General features: G+C 44.1%; 1 protein-coding gene across 3 annotated transcripts in view; it reads left to right on the top strand.

The window, feature by feature from the left end:
• The window catches only part of FCN3 (ficolin 3), a 96,938-nt gene extending 86,219 nt beyond the window's left edge, over window positions 1–10,719 (top strand). For all 3 annotated transcript variants that reach the window (XM_086956868.1, XM_086956869.1, XM_086956867.1), the window contains one exon: window positions 8,425–10,719. In XM_086956868.1, the coding sequence (XP_086812994.1) occupies window positions 8,425–8,672 (248 nt within the window). In that variant the 3' untranslated portion in view covers window positions 8,673–10,719. The remainder of the gene's footprint in view (window positions 1–8,424) is intronic.
• The last annotated feature ends 2,739 nt before the right edge of the window (window positions 10,720–13,458 follow it).

Here is a 13,458-nt window from a genome sequence, read left to right as displayed (position 1 = left end):
GAGGCTGTGCGTCACTTTTACGCCGCTGGTGCGTCACTTTTTTTATTGCACCAGTGGCATAAAAAATGCGCCTTGTTGTGCCATATTTACAAAGTGACGCATCTAGGTAGATGCGTCACTTTGTAAACCCCTGCGCAACATTATACCTGCACCAGGTATAATGTATGAAAGGGGGTGTATTGACACAAGAAAGGGTCCTGGAAGTGACGCAGTGAAATCTATGAGATTTCACTGCGCCACTTTTAGGATGCAAATGCATCAATATCTTCGCCTGCCTCATGGCAGGCATAAGATTGACGCAGGCCTTTTCACATGGCGCATTGCTGGAATTGCGTCACTTTTGTGACACACTCCAGCAATGCGTCACTTTTGCGCTTACAGATACGTCAGAAATACTGACGTATCTGTAACTCCTTGCGACATGATGCATCATATTATAAATATGACGCATCAATCATGTCGCAAGGAGTGCGCACTGAGAAGAGACGGATCACTGCTTTCACGCAGCAATGAGTCATTTCTCATAAATGAGGCCCTTAGAAATGTGTTTTTCCCAACTCATACATAGATGTTTGATATATTGTCTCCATTACCACCTATTCACTCCTTCACTTTCTTGCCTATTCTCCTCTCAATCCTCTCACCATATATGTTTCTTACACCTGAAGTTCTGATTCTCTCTTATTGTTGTCTATTTTTAATTTTACTTTAGAGACTTATATCTCTCATTCTATGCAATTGTGAATCACACTGACACCATTTGCAGTCAAAGAAGTGCTAATAAATTAATACTATAGGAAAAGTGGATAGCTTGAGTGTAGGGAAAATCGAAATGAGAAGGTAGAATATCTGTAGCAATGCTATTTTCAGAGGCTCCAAGACAGAATATAGCCAACAGAAACATTGCAATACAAACTATTGCTCCAAATAAATTTGATGACACAAATATCCACTTTATATACTTTGGTTGTAAAACTAAAAATATCACCTACAAAAATAAAGAAGAATAAAAAATGTCCATAAAATATGTAAGCATATTAAATGTATATTATAAACACGTCATATAAAAAAGACATAAAAATGCATATATAGAATATAATAAATATATATAAATCTATTTAATATATGGCACATAATAAAATATAATAATAATAATTAATAATAATAATTACACACACGAACTAATAATATTTTGGTTTAATTTATTTTGGTATGGTGCGTAGTTCAAGCGCATATTACATTAAGATTGTCTTCCAGAACAGTGGCAGCACAATGTGAAATGCAGCAGTTTGATCCATAGAATAGGAAATAATAAATTCGCCAGCTACAGCGGAGTAATGAAGACAAATAAAAGGCAAATGATAAAATAATACACACTCTTAGGGCACTTTCAGGTGTCGGATTCGATCTTCCCACAACAATTTAACTGCAAGAATAATGTGCTGTGTCATTGGACTCCATCTTCCCAACTATCGCACTGTGAGCATGTGTCTCATGCCTTGGACCCATCGGGCATCATTAGAACTGAGGGATGAATGGAGGACGGGGGAGTGGGAGGAAGAGGTCAGAGCTAATGCCACAGGGGGAGGGGTAGAGCAGGTGGATCATGCCGTGGGGATCCCATAGGCTGAGTGAAGTTGTTCCAGATTTTTTTGAGTAGGATTTGTCACTGACGTTAAATAAGTTTGGAGGGGCTGCCAAATATGCTTAGGCCCAGAGGATGGGGCCTGAAGTGTGGCAGAATGCTCACTTGTGGTATCACAATAGACCAGGCCATGCAAGCCTGCTTTAATTGGTGGGGTGGGTGCCTTTCACCCCAATGAAGGGCAATGTCCGATCTAGCAAGCAGGAGGGCAATCACCGTATATCCACGGATGCCTTTTGAAAGGTCTTGTACATAACCCAGATGGGCCATAAGTGGAGCCAGGTCGATATCCTTCTCCACCATTTGAACCAGGCAGGAAAAGATCTCTGTCCAGTGGCGTGCAATATATGCCTACGAGTCCAAGTCATGTGTAAAAAGTTTGCTTTCATGTCATGTCATTTGGGACACTCCGGGATCTTGTGTGGTCATATCTGTGAAGGTTGACAGGAGTAACGGAAGCGTAGCGTAGGAATTTATAATGGATACGTTTATGATGATGGCTAGGAGAGACCTAACTTGTCTGTAGACAGCAGGTGGGCCATATTTTGTCCATCAGGGAACAGCCTTAGTCACTTTCCCAATGGGTGCAGAGTTTTTCATTGTGGGATCAAGGTGTTGCTAGCGGGACTGTAGTTCAATCAGATCACCTGTTCCCTATCATGGTGTAAAGGAACGCTGAGGTACTTACCCGAGCCGTCACACCAGTTTGGGGAAAAGTCACATTGGAACAGGGAGGTGGCATCAGTCAGTGGGAAGAGCTCGGATTTCGACCAGTTGATCATGAGCCTAGAATTGCTCCCAAAGCGCACCACCTCCTGAAGGATGGGTGCCAGGTTCTCTCCCGGGTGGTGGATAAACAGTAGGGTTGAGCGACAAATTCTGCTCTGCAAGCAGAGTTTTGCCCACTCCATGCAGAGCATGAAGTTCTGCCAAACTCTGAAGTGGAGGGGAGTTTTTTCTCTCAAGCTTTTGTGAGAAAAGAACGTGCGCTGGACCACCTCTCGTGACATTTCTCAACACCAGCAGTCATGCCAGGTCACAACCGCTCATGTTGGGAAATCTGCCACTCGCATTGAGGAAGCTGTTGCTCAAGTAGAATGTCTACTCAAGTGGTAGAAAGCAGCAGCATCCTCTGGCATGACGCATAGTGCCATTATGCTGCTTTTACAGTGCGAGACAAACTACTGGCACTAAAAATCAGTGTAAGCAGCATGACTTACCAGACTCATAGCAGTCCGACCAATGAGGCAGCAAACTACCGTACCCAGCATCTCCCGCAGCAGTGGGCTGCCCATGATCTTGCTTTCGCGCCAGGAGGCGCACAAAAGGGCTGCTGCACTCCCGCAGCGGGGGATAGCAGTCCGACCAGGGAGGCAACAACTGCGCCCAGCATCACCGCGGCAGGGGGCCACCCATGATCTTGCTTTCATGCCAGGAGGCGCATGAAAGGGCTGCCGCACTCCCGCAGTGCAGGATAGCCCAGCCAGAGAGGCAGCAAACTACGGCGCCCAGCATCACCAGTGGCAGGGGGCCGCCCAGGATCTTGCTTTCACGCCAGGAGGCGCACAAGAGGGCCACCGCACCCACACAGCACGGGATAGCAGTCCGACCAGGGATGCAGCAAACTACCACGCTCAGCATCACCCACGGCTGAAGGCCGCCCACGATCTTGCTTTCGTGCCATGAGGTGCACAAAAGGGCAGGCGCATTCCTGCAGCGTGGGATAGCAGTCCGACCACGGAGGCAGCAAACTACCACGCCCAGCATCACCTGTGGCAGGGGACCGCCGACGATCTGGTCTGAACCAAGAGCAGCTATTGGACTCTTGATTTACAGAGTTTGAGTCAATGACAAAGGCTCTTTTAGTACCAATAATGCTAAAAGTAGAAAAGGTTGAGAAATGAGTCCACAATTTGATTACTAATTTTAATAAGGGTGCTACAACACCTATGTCAAAACCAATGGGGGTAGGGGCGGCAACCCTATCCCGGAATAAGAATCATATTCAACTTCACCCACCCGGCCCATGTTTTAATGTTCTAGGGATTGAAGGAATACCTAGTGGGTTAAGTCAGCCAAACACAAGCAAGGTAGCAGGTCCTGTTGTCCAGAATCCTGAGGTAATCCAGCCGAGTAGACCACCTGAACCTGATCCTGAGAGGGCCCTTTTACCTACACTATCCAACCAAATCACTGCATACTTAAAATAGTGAACCAAAGCATCCTTGATTTTCCCCAATCATCTGCCCCGTTAGTAGCAGTTTTACTGGAGGTCCCCTCTCTCTCAAGAAACTAGGGAATCCACCCAGGATCGAATACATAAAGTGACTCATTGGTATACTAAAAATGTTATAAATGGCCAGAGCATATCATCTGACATTATTATGGCCAGAAAAGTGGGGCTGTTAGGTCATCAAACAAAAAAGATTGGTGTAGGAGACTGCATAGTTGTCAACTTCCAGGACTCAGAGAAAACCACAATGTTAAAAGGCAGTACATACCAGAGCAGTTCAAACTCCTTAATTCGAGTAGTCTCGCTACACCATTTCTACCCCCCAATCCGGCGCAGATGCCCTTTCTTCCCAGCCCTGGCTCTAGACTATCAATAGATGGTAGTCAGTCCTTTTTTGGGAAACAGGCCACTGCCTATTCAGGTGTAAGTGTCAGCTCCCCCTCTCTCTTCCTGCCCAGAAAGATCTATCAGAATGCAATTGAATACAGATTATTTCTCTGTCACACCCACCATTCCTGTGTTTGTGGCTGTCTACAGGAAATGAACAAAGTGTAGCTAACACCCACCCTTGACGTATATTGGAGACAGGCTGCAAGGCACACAAAGCAGTAAGAGCTGAGAAATGTCCAATTTCTAAAAGTGGCATTTCTAAAACAGTAATCTTAAATCCAACTTTACCAGTAAAGGTGATTTATCTTTACTATTCAAAAGATATGAAACATAACGCAACTACTCCTTTCTAATAAGGAATTACAGCTTAAAAGTGTATTAAGGATGTCCCAATGCTATCCTATGAGAGGAGTGGGCCTCACAGTGGTGAAAAATAAATTTGGATGTTTGTCACTATCAGGACACGTAAAACATAAAAGTACATGTCCTACCTTTTAATTGCACACAATTCTTCCCTTAGAGCTACCTAGGGCCTACCTTAGGGCTGACGTCTGTGTGATATAAGGTGAGTTTAAGACTTGGCAAGTGGTTTTAAATGCCATGTCAAAGTGGCAGTCAACTGAACACACAGTCCCTGAAATGGCAGGCCTGAGACAGGTTTGAAAGGCTACTTGTGTGGGTGGCACAATCATTGCTTCAAGCCCACTAGTTGGATTTAGATTACAGGCCCTGGGTATATTGTATACCACTTTACAAGGGACTTATAGGCAAACTGAATATGCCAATTGGGTATACACCAATGTCACCATGTTTTGGGGAGAAGCACATGCACTTTAGCACTGGTCAGCAGCAGTAAATTGTTCAGGGTCCTAAGGCCAACAAAAAGATACAGCAAAAAGAGGCGGCAAGGAGGCAAAAGGTTTAGAGAAGACCACCCTAAGGATGACATGTCTAACAGTGGTAATGTATACTTTAGAGTACTACAGTGTACTATGTGTAGGGTACTGAGTTACCAACATAAGTCATATTTGGATGTGGTGGACATAAGTTAGGAAGTGAGGGTCTTATTCACAAACTGCACTAAGTAGTTGTTGGACTTGGCCCTTTTTGCAGGGTTATCCCCAAACTTTTTGCTTCTTCCTCCTATTGTTTCCTGACCTGTTGTTATTGGTTTTAGTTCTCACGAGCACCTGAATAGGCCCAGTCTGCATTTAGAGTCGTGGGAGGAGATTTCCCTTGCACCTGAATAGGGCCTATCTACCTTACACAATGCTGTCTCCATCTCCTGCAGTGCAGCTGCACCAGAGAGGACAGAACTGGTTTGGACTGGGCTCAGAGACCCTTGCACCAAGAGAACAAAGACATTCTGGGGTATACGTATTGGACCTAAAACCCCTAAGATTTAGACTGCTTCTGAAATCAAGAGGAACCTTTGCCGAGGAGAAGAGCTGGAGAAACTGAGGAGAAGTACTGCCATTTCTGTGTGTCTGGGGTTGGCCTGCAGTTGCTGTTTTTTGCCAAGGAATGGAGAAGGATTTTGCTGTGTGCTGTGTCCCCCTGCTTGAAGAAAGTCTCCAAGGGCTTGAGGGTTGCCTTCTGTTTTGAATGCTCAGGAACCCAAAGACTTCACCCCCAGCTCCACTAGACTTCCTTGCTGGGAGTTCCGACCTGCCAAGAGGTGCCTGGGACTGTCTTGGGCCTCTGAGGGTTGTTTCTGCTGTTGGGAGCTGGAAAAGCAATGCAACAACAAGTAACCAGGTGCATCGCTCATCTTGCAACAGTTTTTCCAATGCAATGCTGTGGTGTGAGAAGAATCTCCCCACATTGCTGCTCTGCTGCTGAAATCGGCGCAGCGCCAGTCACCCCGGCAAGAATCGACGCATCGAGTGATCGCAGCTAAAAAGGTTGACACAGCGCTGCTCGCCGCCGCCGCATCATTTGCCAAAAAATCACGGATTTCCACACATCGTACCTGTACGCAAGTTTTCTCCGCGCATCACTCACAGATCTGAGTCGTCTCAGAATCGACGCATCACTTCCCCCTACAGACCTGACCTGACACATCGCTCCCCTATGTACAGCGGAACTGTTGCATCGCATCCACGAAGGTCTCAGGAACTACCCTTCTCTTTGTTTTTCGATGCTTCTCATCACTGCGGCTGTTTGGCTTGGTAAATTTTGAGGCAAGAAATCATGCATCCATAGTTTTCTATGGACTGACTTGCTAAAACCTTTTGAAAGTCAGTTTTCTTAATACTTGTATGTTGGATTGTTGTCATATTGGTTTTGCTAAGTTAGATAAAGCTACTTTATTTTTCTAAAGTGGTGTGGTGTCCATTTGTGGTGTTATCACTGTGTTACTGTGAGTGTTGGTACAAATACTTTACACATTGCCTTTGGGATAAGCCTGTCTGATCGTACCAAGCTACCAAGGGGGTGAGCACGGGTTATCTAAAGTGTGTATCCCTCTTACCCTGACTAGAAGCAAGGGTCCCGATTTGGACAAACGGTACCTACCTCTGCAAACTAGAGACCCCCATTTCTAACAGTAGTACGTTTTGTAGTACTATAGTATTACTGCAAAACATACTACAAAGTGCATTTTTGTAATAACTTACACTTTTGTAGTAACATATACTTTTGTAGTAAGTCCCCACCTCCATTATTTTCAATGGGAAGATGCTGCAGTACCAGTTGTTGGCCATGTGTAGTGATGCACTTACTACAAAAGTGTAAGATACTACAAAAGTCCACTTTGTGAATACCCAAAAGTAGTAAATGTACTCAAAAGTGTAAGTTACCTTTTGAATCAGGCCATATGTCTCAATATGTTCTGTTGTATGATGCTGTGTGTGGTGTGCCCTGGTGGCTGCTTAGCACCAGTGGTATCCCCCAACGTCTGGAATGAAAAGGCAGGGAATACATGAAACACATATTCTTGTACAATTTATTCACATTACATCCTGGGCTACTGTGGGACCATTCTCTTTGTGGGGAATTGAGGTACAATCCAACTGAGAAAGGAATTATCGAAAAAAAAGGTTTTCAGTTTCATTGTGGACTGCTGAAGGATGGAACTGTGTGAGAGCTCGGGGACCATGTTCCAAAGGTTAGGAGCATAAACAAAGAAGACTTCTCTAGTCATCTTTCATTTAAGGGTCCTTCTAGATTTCGAGTCGGCCCCTCCCTTGGGCCTCATTTATGAAAAGTGACGCATCGCTGCGTGAAAACAGCGATGCGTCACTTTTCACTGCGCACTCCTTGCGACACCAATGATGCGTCATATTTAATGTATGACGCATCATGTCGCAAGGACTTACAGATACGTCAGTATTTCTGACGTATCTGTAAGCGCCAAAGTGACGCATTGCTGGAGTGTGTCACAAAAGTGACGCAACTCCAGCAATGCGTCCTTTCACATGGGGAAAGCCCCATGTGAAAGGGCTTGCGTCAGTCTTACGCCTGCTGTGAGGCAGGCGCAAGATTTTGACGCAACAGCATCCTAAAAGTGACGCAGTGAAATCTCATAGATTTCACTGCGTCACTATTACGAGGCTTTTTGCGGGGGAACACCACCTCTGCATACATCATACCTGACGCAGGTATAATGTGGCGCAGGGGTTTAAAAAGTGACGTGTCTACCTAGATGCGTCACTTTTTAAATATGGCGCAACAAGGCGCATTTTTTACGCCGCTGGTGGATCACAAAAAGTGACGCATCGGCGGCGCAAAACTGACGCAAGGCCTCATAAATAAGGGCCCTTGTGTGCAGTTAACCGATGGCAGTCCCACGTCACATTGTATACAAGCAATCTACAAAATGAACAGCACTTAAATTGTCTTCATCACAGGGGTATGATGCAGAATGTGGAATATATAAATAATAATAAACAATAACGTGCTTTTATAGTGCTTCACAAAATGCTAGTCACTTTTAATAACAAGTATTACTGTTACCAATTTTAATGGCAGTGAATTAACCGAGTTTGGAAAGATGGCAGAATTCAAATATGGTATCTGCATGCAACTAAATTATAAACAAATTCCACACAGGCAGCATCAAATTCACTTTTTAGAAACTAATGATTGTATTGTGGCGTGTTTGAGGCTTGACAAACACAAGACTGACAGCTGAATGGCAATTTTATTTTCCTAGGAGACTCCTTGGGTGGCCACAGAAACACGCCCTTTTCAACGATGGACAGCGACAACGACCGGTCCGACGCCAACTGCGCCTCACAGTACAAGGGAGCCTGGTGGTACACTTCCTGTCACAACTCCAACCTGAATGGGAAGTACCACAGGGGAAACCACACCTCGTACGCCGATGGAATCAACTGGGCCGCTGGGAAGGGGCACCATTACTCGTATAAATATGTAGATATGAAGATTAGGCCTTTGTAAAAGGCGAGGAGAGAGAGGGCGGCCTTCAACCCACCTGCTACCAGGTAAATGCCGGTCCATGTAAGTGCTGGCACATTTTGATTGCCTTTTGCCAACACAATGGTTTTGCACCTTTTCAGTACAAAAACTCTGGGCCCGATTCACAGAACTAACTTAAGACAAAATCCCAAACTTGCTACTTTTGGTATTCACAGAAGTTAGGATTTTGTCTTAAATTTGTCTTAAGACAAACTTAAGACAAAATCCTAACTTCTGTGAATACCAAAAGTAGTAAGTTTAGGATTTTGTCTTAAATTAGTTCTGTGAATCGGGCCCTCACATTTGACATAGTGTAACACTTTTCCCACAGAGTGCAGCACACATACAAAGTTAAAAACGTTTTAAGATTTTTTTTTCTGCTCAAACCTCATGCCTGCCTCGAGGAGGCGTGAGTTTTTGTCGCAAAGCGCTGCCTACCTTTTTTAGCAGATAGGGTTTTGCATCCAAAACCATGGGTGGTTGCATGGGAACACCCAATTACCACCCAAGGAAAGCCACCTTGACGCAAATTAAGGCAAAATAGTGTATAGCGCATGTATGTGATAATTTAGGCAACTTTCCAATGCAAATCAGTATTTGCATCACACAGTGAATCCAAGCACAACAGGTTGTGCTGGGTTTGCATCAATTTTGTGACACAAACCCGACACAAAGTAATACTAGATTTCCCCCTAAGAATTAAGGAGCATATTTATTTTGATATCATGCAGCTCAGCAAGTCACCTTGTTGGGCTGCCCTGCGTGACAGGGAAAGGGGAGGAATGCACTGTGTCTAACAATATATGGTGCATTCCTGTCTTTTTCCTGCGCTGGTGCACAATGTGCTGTCTAGCGCCAATGCAGGGGCCCTTGCACCATGGTGCAGGGGTGCCTGCATTGTAAGCAGTTTGAATACAGATTATTTCTCTAAGCAGGATTGTTTTTTGTGCAGGAAGGGGCACCTTCCTGAACAAAAACAATCCTAAGAAGCAATTTTCTCTTTCTATGAGTGCTGCAAATTGCAGCACACAAATAAAGAGGAAGTAACCAGGAGAATTAAAGATATTTGTCCTTGTTACGCCTCACCTTTAGACGCATTCCAGGTCTACCACTGATGGTAAATCTGGGAATGCACCAACACCCATGGATGGATGCATAGAAGCACCCGCACTCCACATGTGGAATGCCTCCCTGAGGCAAAGTAAAGCAAGGTTTTGAATTACGCTGTGTTGGATTTCTGAGGATCTATCAAGGTACTCAGGGCCACAAAAGGTGGCCTCACTTGGCTTGACAAATCTGACTTACAATTTGCGCCGTCCTTGCGCCTCCTTGCGTGGTGCAAGGGCAACTCAAAACCTACATAAATGTGACCCTCAGTTTTCATTCGATGTTACCCTTTGCATTTTGGCATGCGCTGTTTGTACTCCCAATATTTTGCTATTGGCCATTATGACTGATCTTCTGAATCCTCTATCATACCTTCAATCTCCCGTTCCCGAACCTTGACCTCATTTCTGTCCAACCAGAATGCGTTTCACCACGTTTGTAGCTTCTGTAACGCGCCTTGACACACTATAGAGCGAATTATGCTGCGTTGAATAATGTTGTACATACAAATAATGTTATTGAACCATTTTCTTTGTGGTGTAATGACATGACAGGAATGTTGAGAAGTACGCCCGTGATTTCTGTGGCTCTCCAGGTAATTTTAAAGGCCAATCGAAGGCAGAGGAAGAGTCCAGTATGAATTCGGAGACTAATACAGCGGTGATATGAATGTACAAAAAAATACCAGTTCATTCATTCCGAAAGTGCTATAGCTTGCGATTAGGAATGTGGTGTAAAACTGAATCAGGATGAAGCACCAACAAGATGTGAAACCTTCCTAGCAGTTTGCTTAGCAGAAGAAAATATAATTTCTGAACTGTTCCTTAATAAAGATGTCCATAGTCAAAGATTTATCATTGGGAATTACATCATGGTGAATTTTACTTTGTTGACTGCCCTCAATAAAAATTGTTTGAATGTTGTCAATTCATTCTGTTGTTCCTGCAGGACGTCTGACCCTGCTGCCTGACTTATATGATTTCTAGTGTTAATGCACCCAACACCACCGCCACAGTTCTTTAGATGTCACACGTACACAGGTCCTCCTTCATCTCCATGATGTGGGCTCTGCCCTATAATCTTCCTTTCAGACCTCGCTGCCATTTTAGGGACACGTTGCACTGTTTTACGATTTTAACAGTACTTTACATATTTATGATCATTTTATCCCACGCGCTAATATAAAAAATAAGTAGGAGATGGTGTATTTAAAACACACAGGGTCAGATGTACTAAGGAATTTCTCATTGCAAACGACCTCATTCGCAGAATCGTGCCTCTTGTGAATGGAAAAAAGCCTTCTTAAATGTACCAACCCTATTTGGGATTTGGTAACCTATTACCGAATCGCAGATAGGGTTTGCGATTCGGTATTGGAAGGGGCGGGTTTAGGGCACCCCTCCCTAATACCGAATCGCAGTGGTATGAAAGAATGTTTTGTGATTGAAATGCGGTCGCAAAACATTCGCTTTTTAGATCAGGTGAATTTTAATACTGGAGGAGACAAGCTCAATGTTTTTTAATTTGCCATGAGTGTTGATGAATTGAACGGGTAAGATTGATAGAAAAAGGGATGAATACCATTGGTGATTCCAATATAATGGAGATATGATGCCCTGGAACACTAATAGAATATTTGTAGGATTATTTGAACCATTACATATGACCAGTCTAGTATAGTACCATCTGTCACTTCAATTTATCAATTTATGCGAGACAACTATGAATATATTTGGATGGTCTGTCACTCTGAAGTACCCCACATTACATCTGATTTTCCAGCTGCATGTTATGTTATGTTAAGTCTATTTGTAAAGCTCACTATCACCCTCAAGGATATTCTGGTGCTGCACAGGTGTCTGTGCCTAGCCCTCCCAATGGTAGTTTGGTTAATTGAAAAGCAAGGACTTCAACTTCTTGCTTAATTCAAGAATGAGGAGGCTCTGATGTGAAGTGGGAGGCCATCCCATGCATTAGGAGAGATATAAGAGAATACCCGTCCTCCTGATCTGGTTCTCTGTGTGCGTGGGATGTGTGGGAGAAGGAGTCCTGCGAAGCGGAGAAGTATAGATGTTTTGTGAAAGGAGGTGTGACTGTTCAGGTAGGTGGGGACTGAGTTGTGTAGTGCCTTGAATGTGTTTGAAGAGTTTGAATTTAGAATGTTTGTGTATGGGGAGCCGGTGGAGCTCCCTGAGGTGTGATGTGAGTTCTGTGTGGGAGGTTAAGGTTGACTCTGGCTGCCGATTTCTGGTTGGTTTGTAGACATACCCTGTTTTTCAGGTTTGTGGCATAATTGCTCTCTGCACTATGCACTGACTCGCCTATTTCACAAAGCAGTGCATGTGAACGGAAGTCTAGTTTTTCTTCGCACCCAGTGTCAATATGTACCCAGTGATTCCCTGCACTTTCTTCCTGGAAATGCGCTGCTGGTTCAAACTAGCTTTCTGGATCTGTGAGTACCAGTAAACCTGTTATTACTGTGTAGATACTGGGACCTAGAAGCCCCTGTCTTGCTTAATATCAGTGTAGGGCCCCAAGGAGAGCAAGGAAACAGCAAGTCTTGTCCTGGGTGACTTTGCAAAGTAAGTGCCACAGGTCAATGGACAGGATAGGTGGAGGGTGGGGATAGGATAGTTTATATAAGACAGGTATAAGGTGGGAAGGCACTTCAAAGCACCAGTACCAGTGTGAAGAAGTCAGAAAAGCAATTTGCATAGCGTGCAAAGCAGGTAGGGAAGATAGGGGAAGTTGGGACATGTGTTCTAAGACACCGTATAGGTAAAGAAAATGAACCATATGATGGAGGTAACAACGTACAGGGTATAGACAGTGCAGGCAAACAAAGAACAGGCCAATAGCTAGAGGTAGGAGGCACAGACGTCTGTAGCATACACAAGCAGAGAGCTGGAGTGGCCTATGGAGTCCCTGGTACTGGTGCACCTTTAGGTCTTAGCGGCATGGGTGTTTCAAGTTGGCCTATGCTGAGGGCGAGGAACGGTGGCAATTTACTTAGCAAGCAACAAGCCCTCCGGGACGCTGGCCTTAAGACAAAAGAAGGTCATCCCTGGATTTTCCATTGTTGATGAACCATAGAAAAGTTATGTCTGCTCTGCAATGGAAATTAAATGATGGGGAAGTTGGTGATAGAGAAAGGCATGGAGTGTGTGTTGAGAGTATTGAAAACACAGAGGATGAGTTAAAATTGAATTATGAAGAAGACCCTGTGGGGCTAGGTGAAAGATTGGGAATGTGATAGCAGTAGGCATGGAACAAACATGACTGAAATAAGGAAGAGAAAATTAAAGAGAGGAACAGTTTTCTTGGTGTCTGGAGCAGACTGAGCACACATGGAAAAGGTCAGAAGACAATGAAAAATGGACATAGCTGATACAGAAGAGGAGCAAAGGCGATTTTCTAAATTGGAAAAAGATAGGGAATCATGGTGATCTGTTTGGGAAGGAAAAGCTAAGGTTGATATAATTACAAAACATTCAATTGGGGTGGGGGATGAACTTTTAGTAAAGTATTTCTGTTTGGGGACCCAAGAAAAGAACTTCAACAAGACAGAACATCACAAAATAGATAAGAATGTTAAAGGGACGAGGTTAATGTGTGAAAAAGAAATACAAAGTGGCGAAAATGAAAATTCAGACAAAAAAGA

Source organism: Lissotriton vulgaris, chromosome 2_1 (assembly GCF_964263255.1).
Source record: "Lissotriton vulgaris chromosome 2_1, aLisVul1.2, whole genome shotgun sequence".
Lineage (NCBI taxonomy): Eukaryota > Metazoa > Chordata > Amphibia > Caudata > Salamandridae > Lissotriton > Lissotriton vulgaris.
This window is presented reverse-complemented; position numbering and strand designations above follow the sequence as displayed.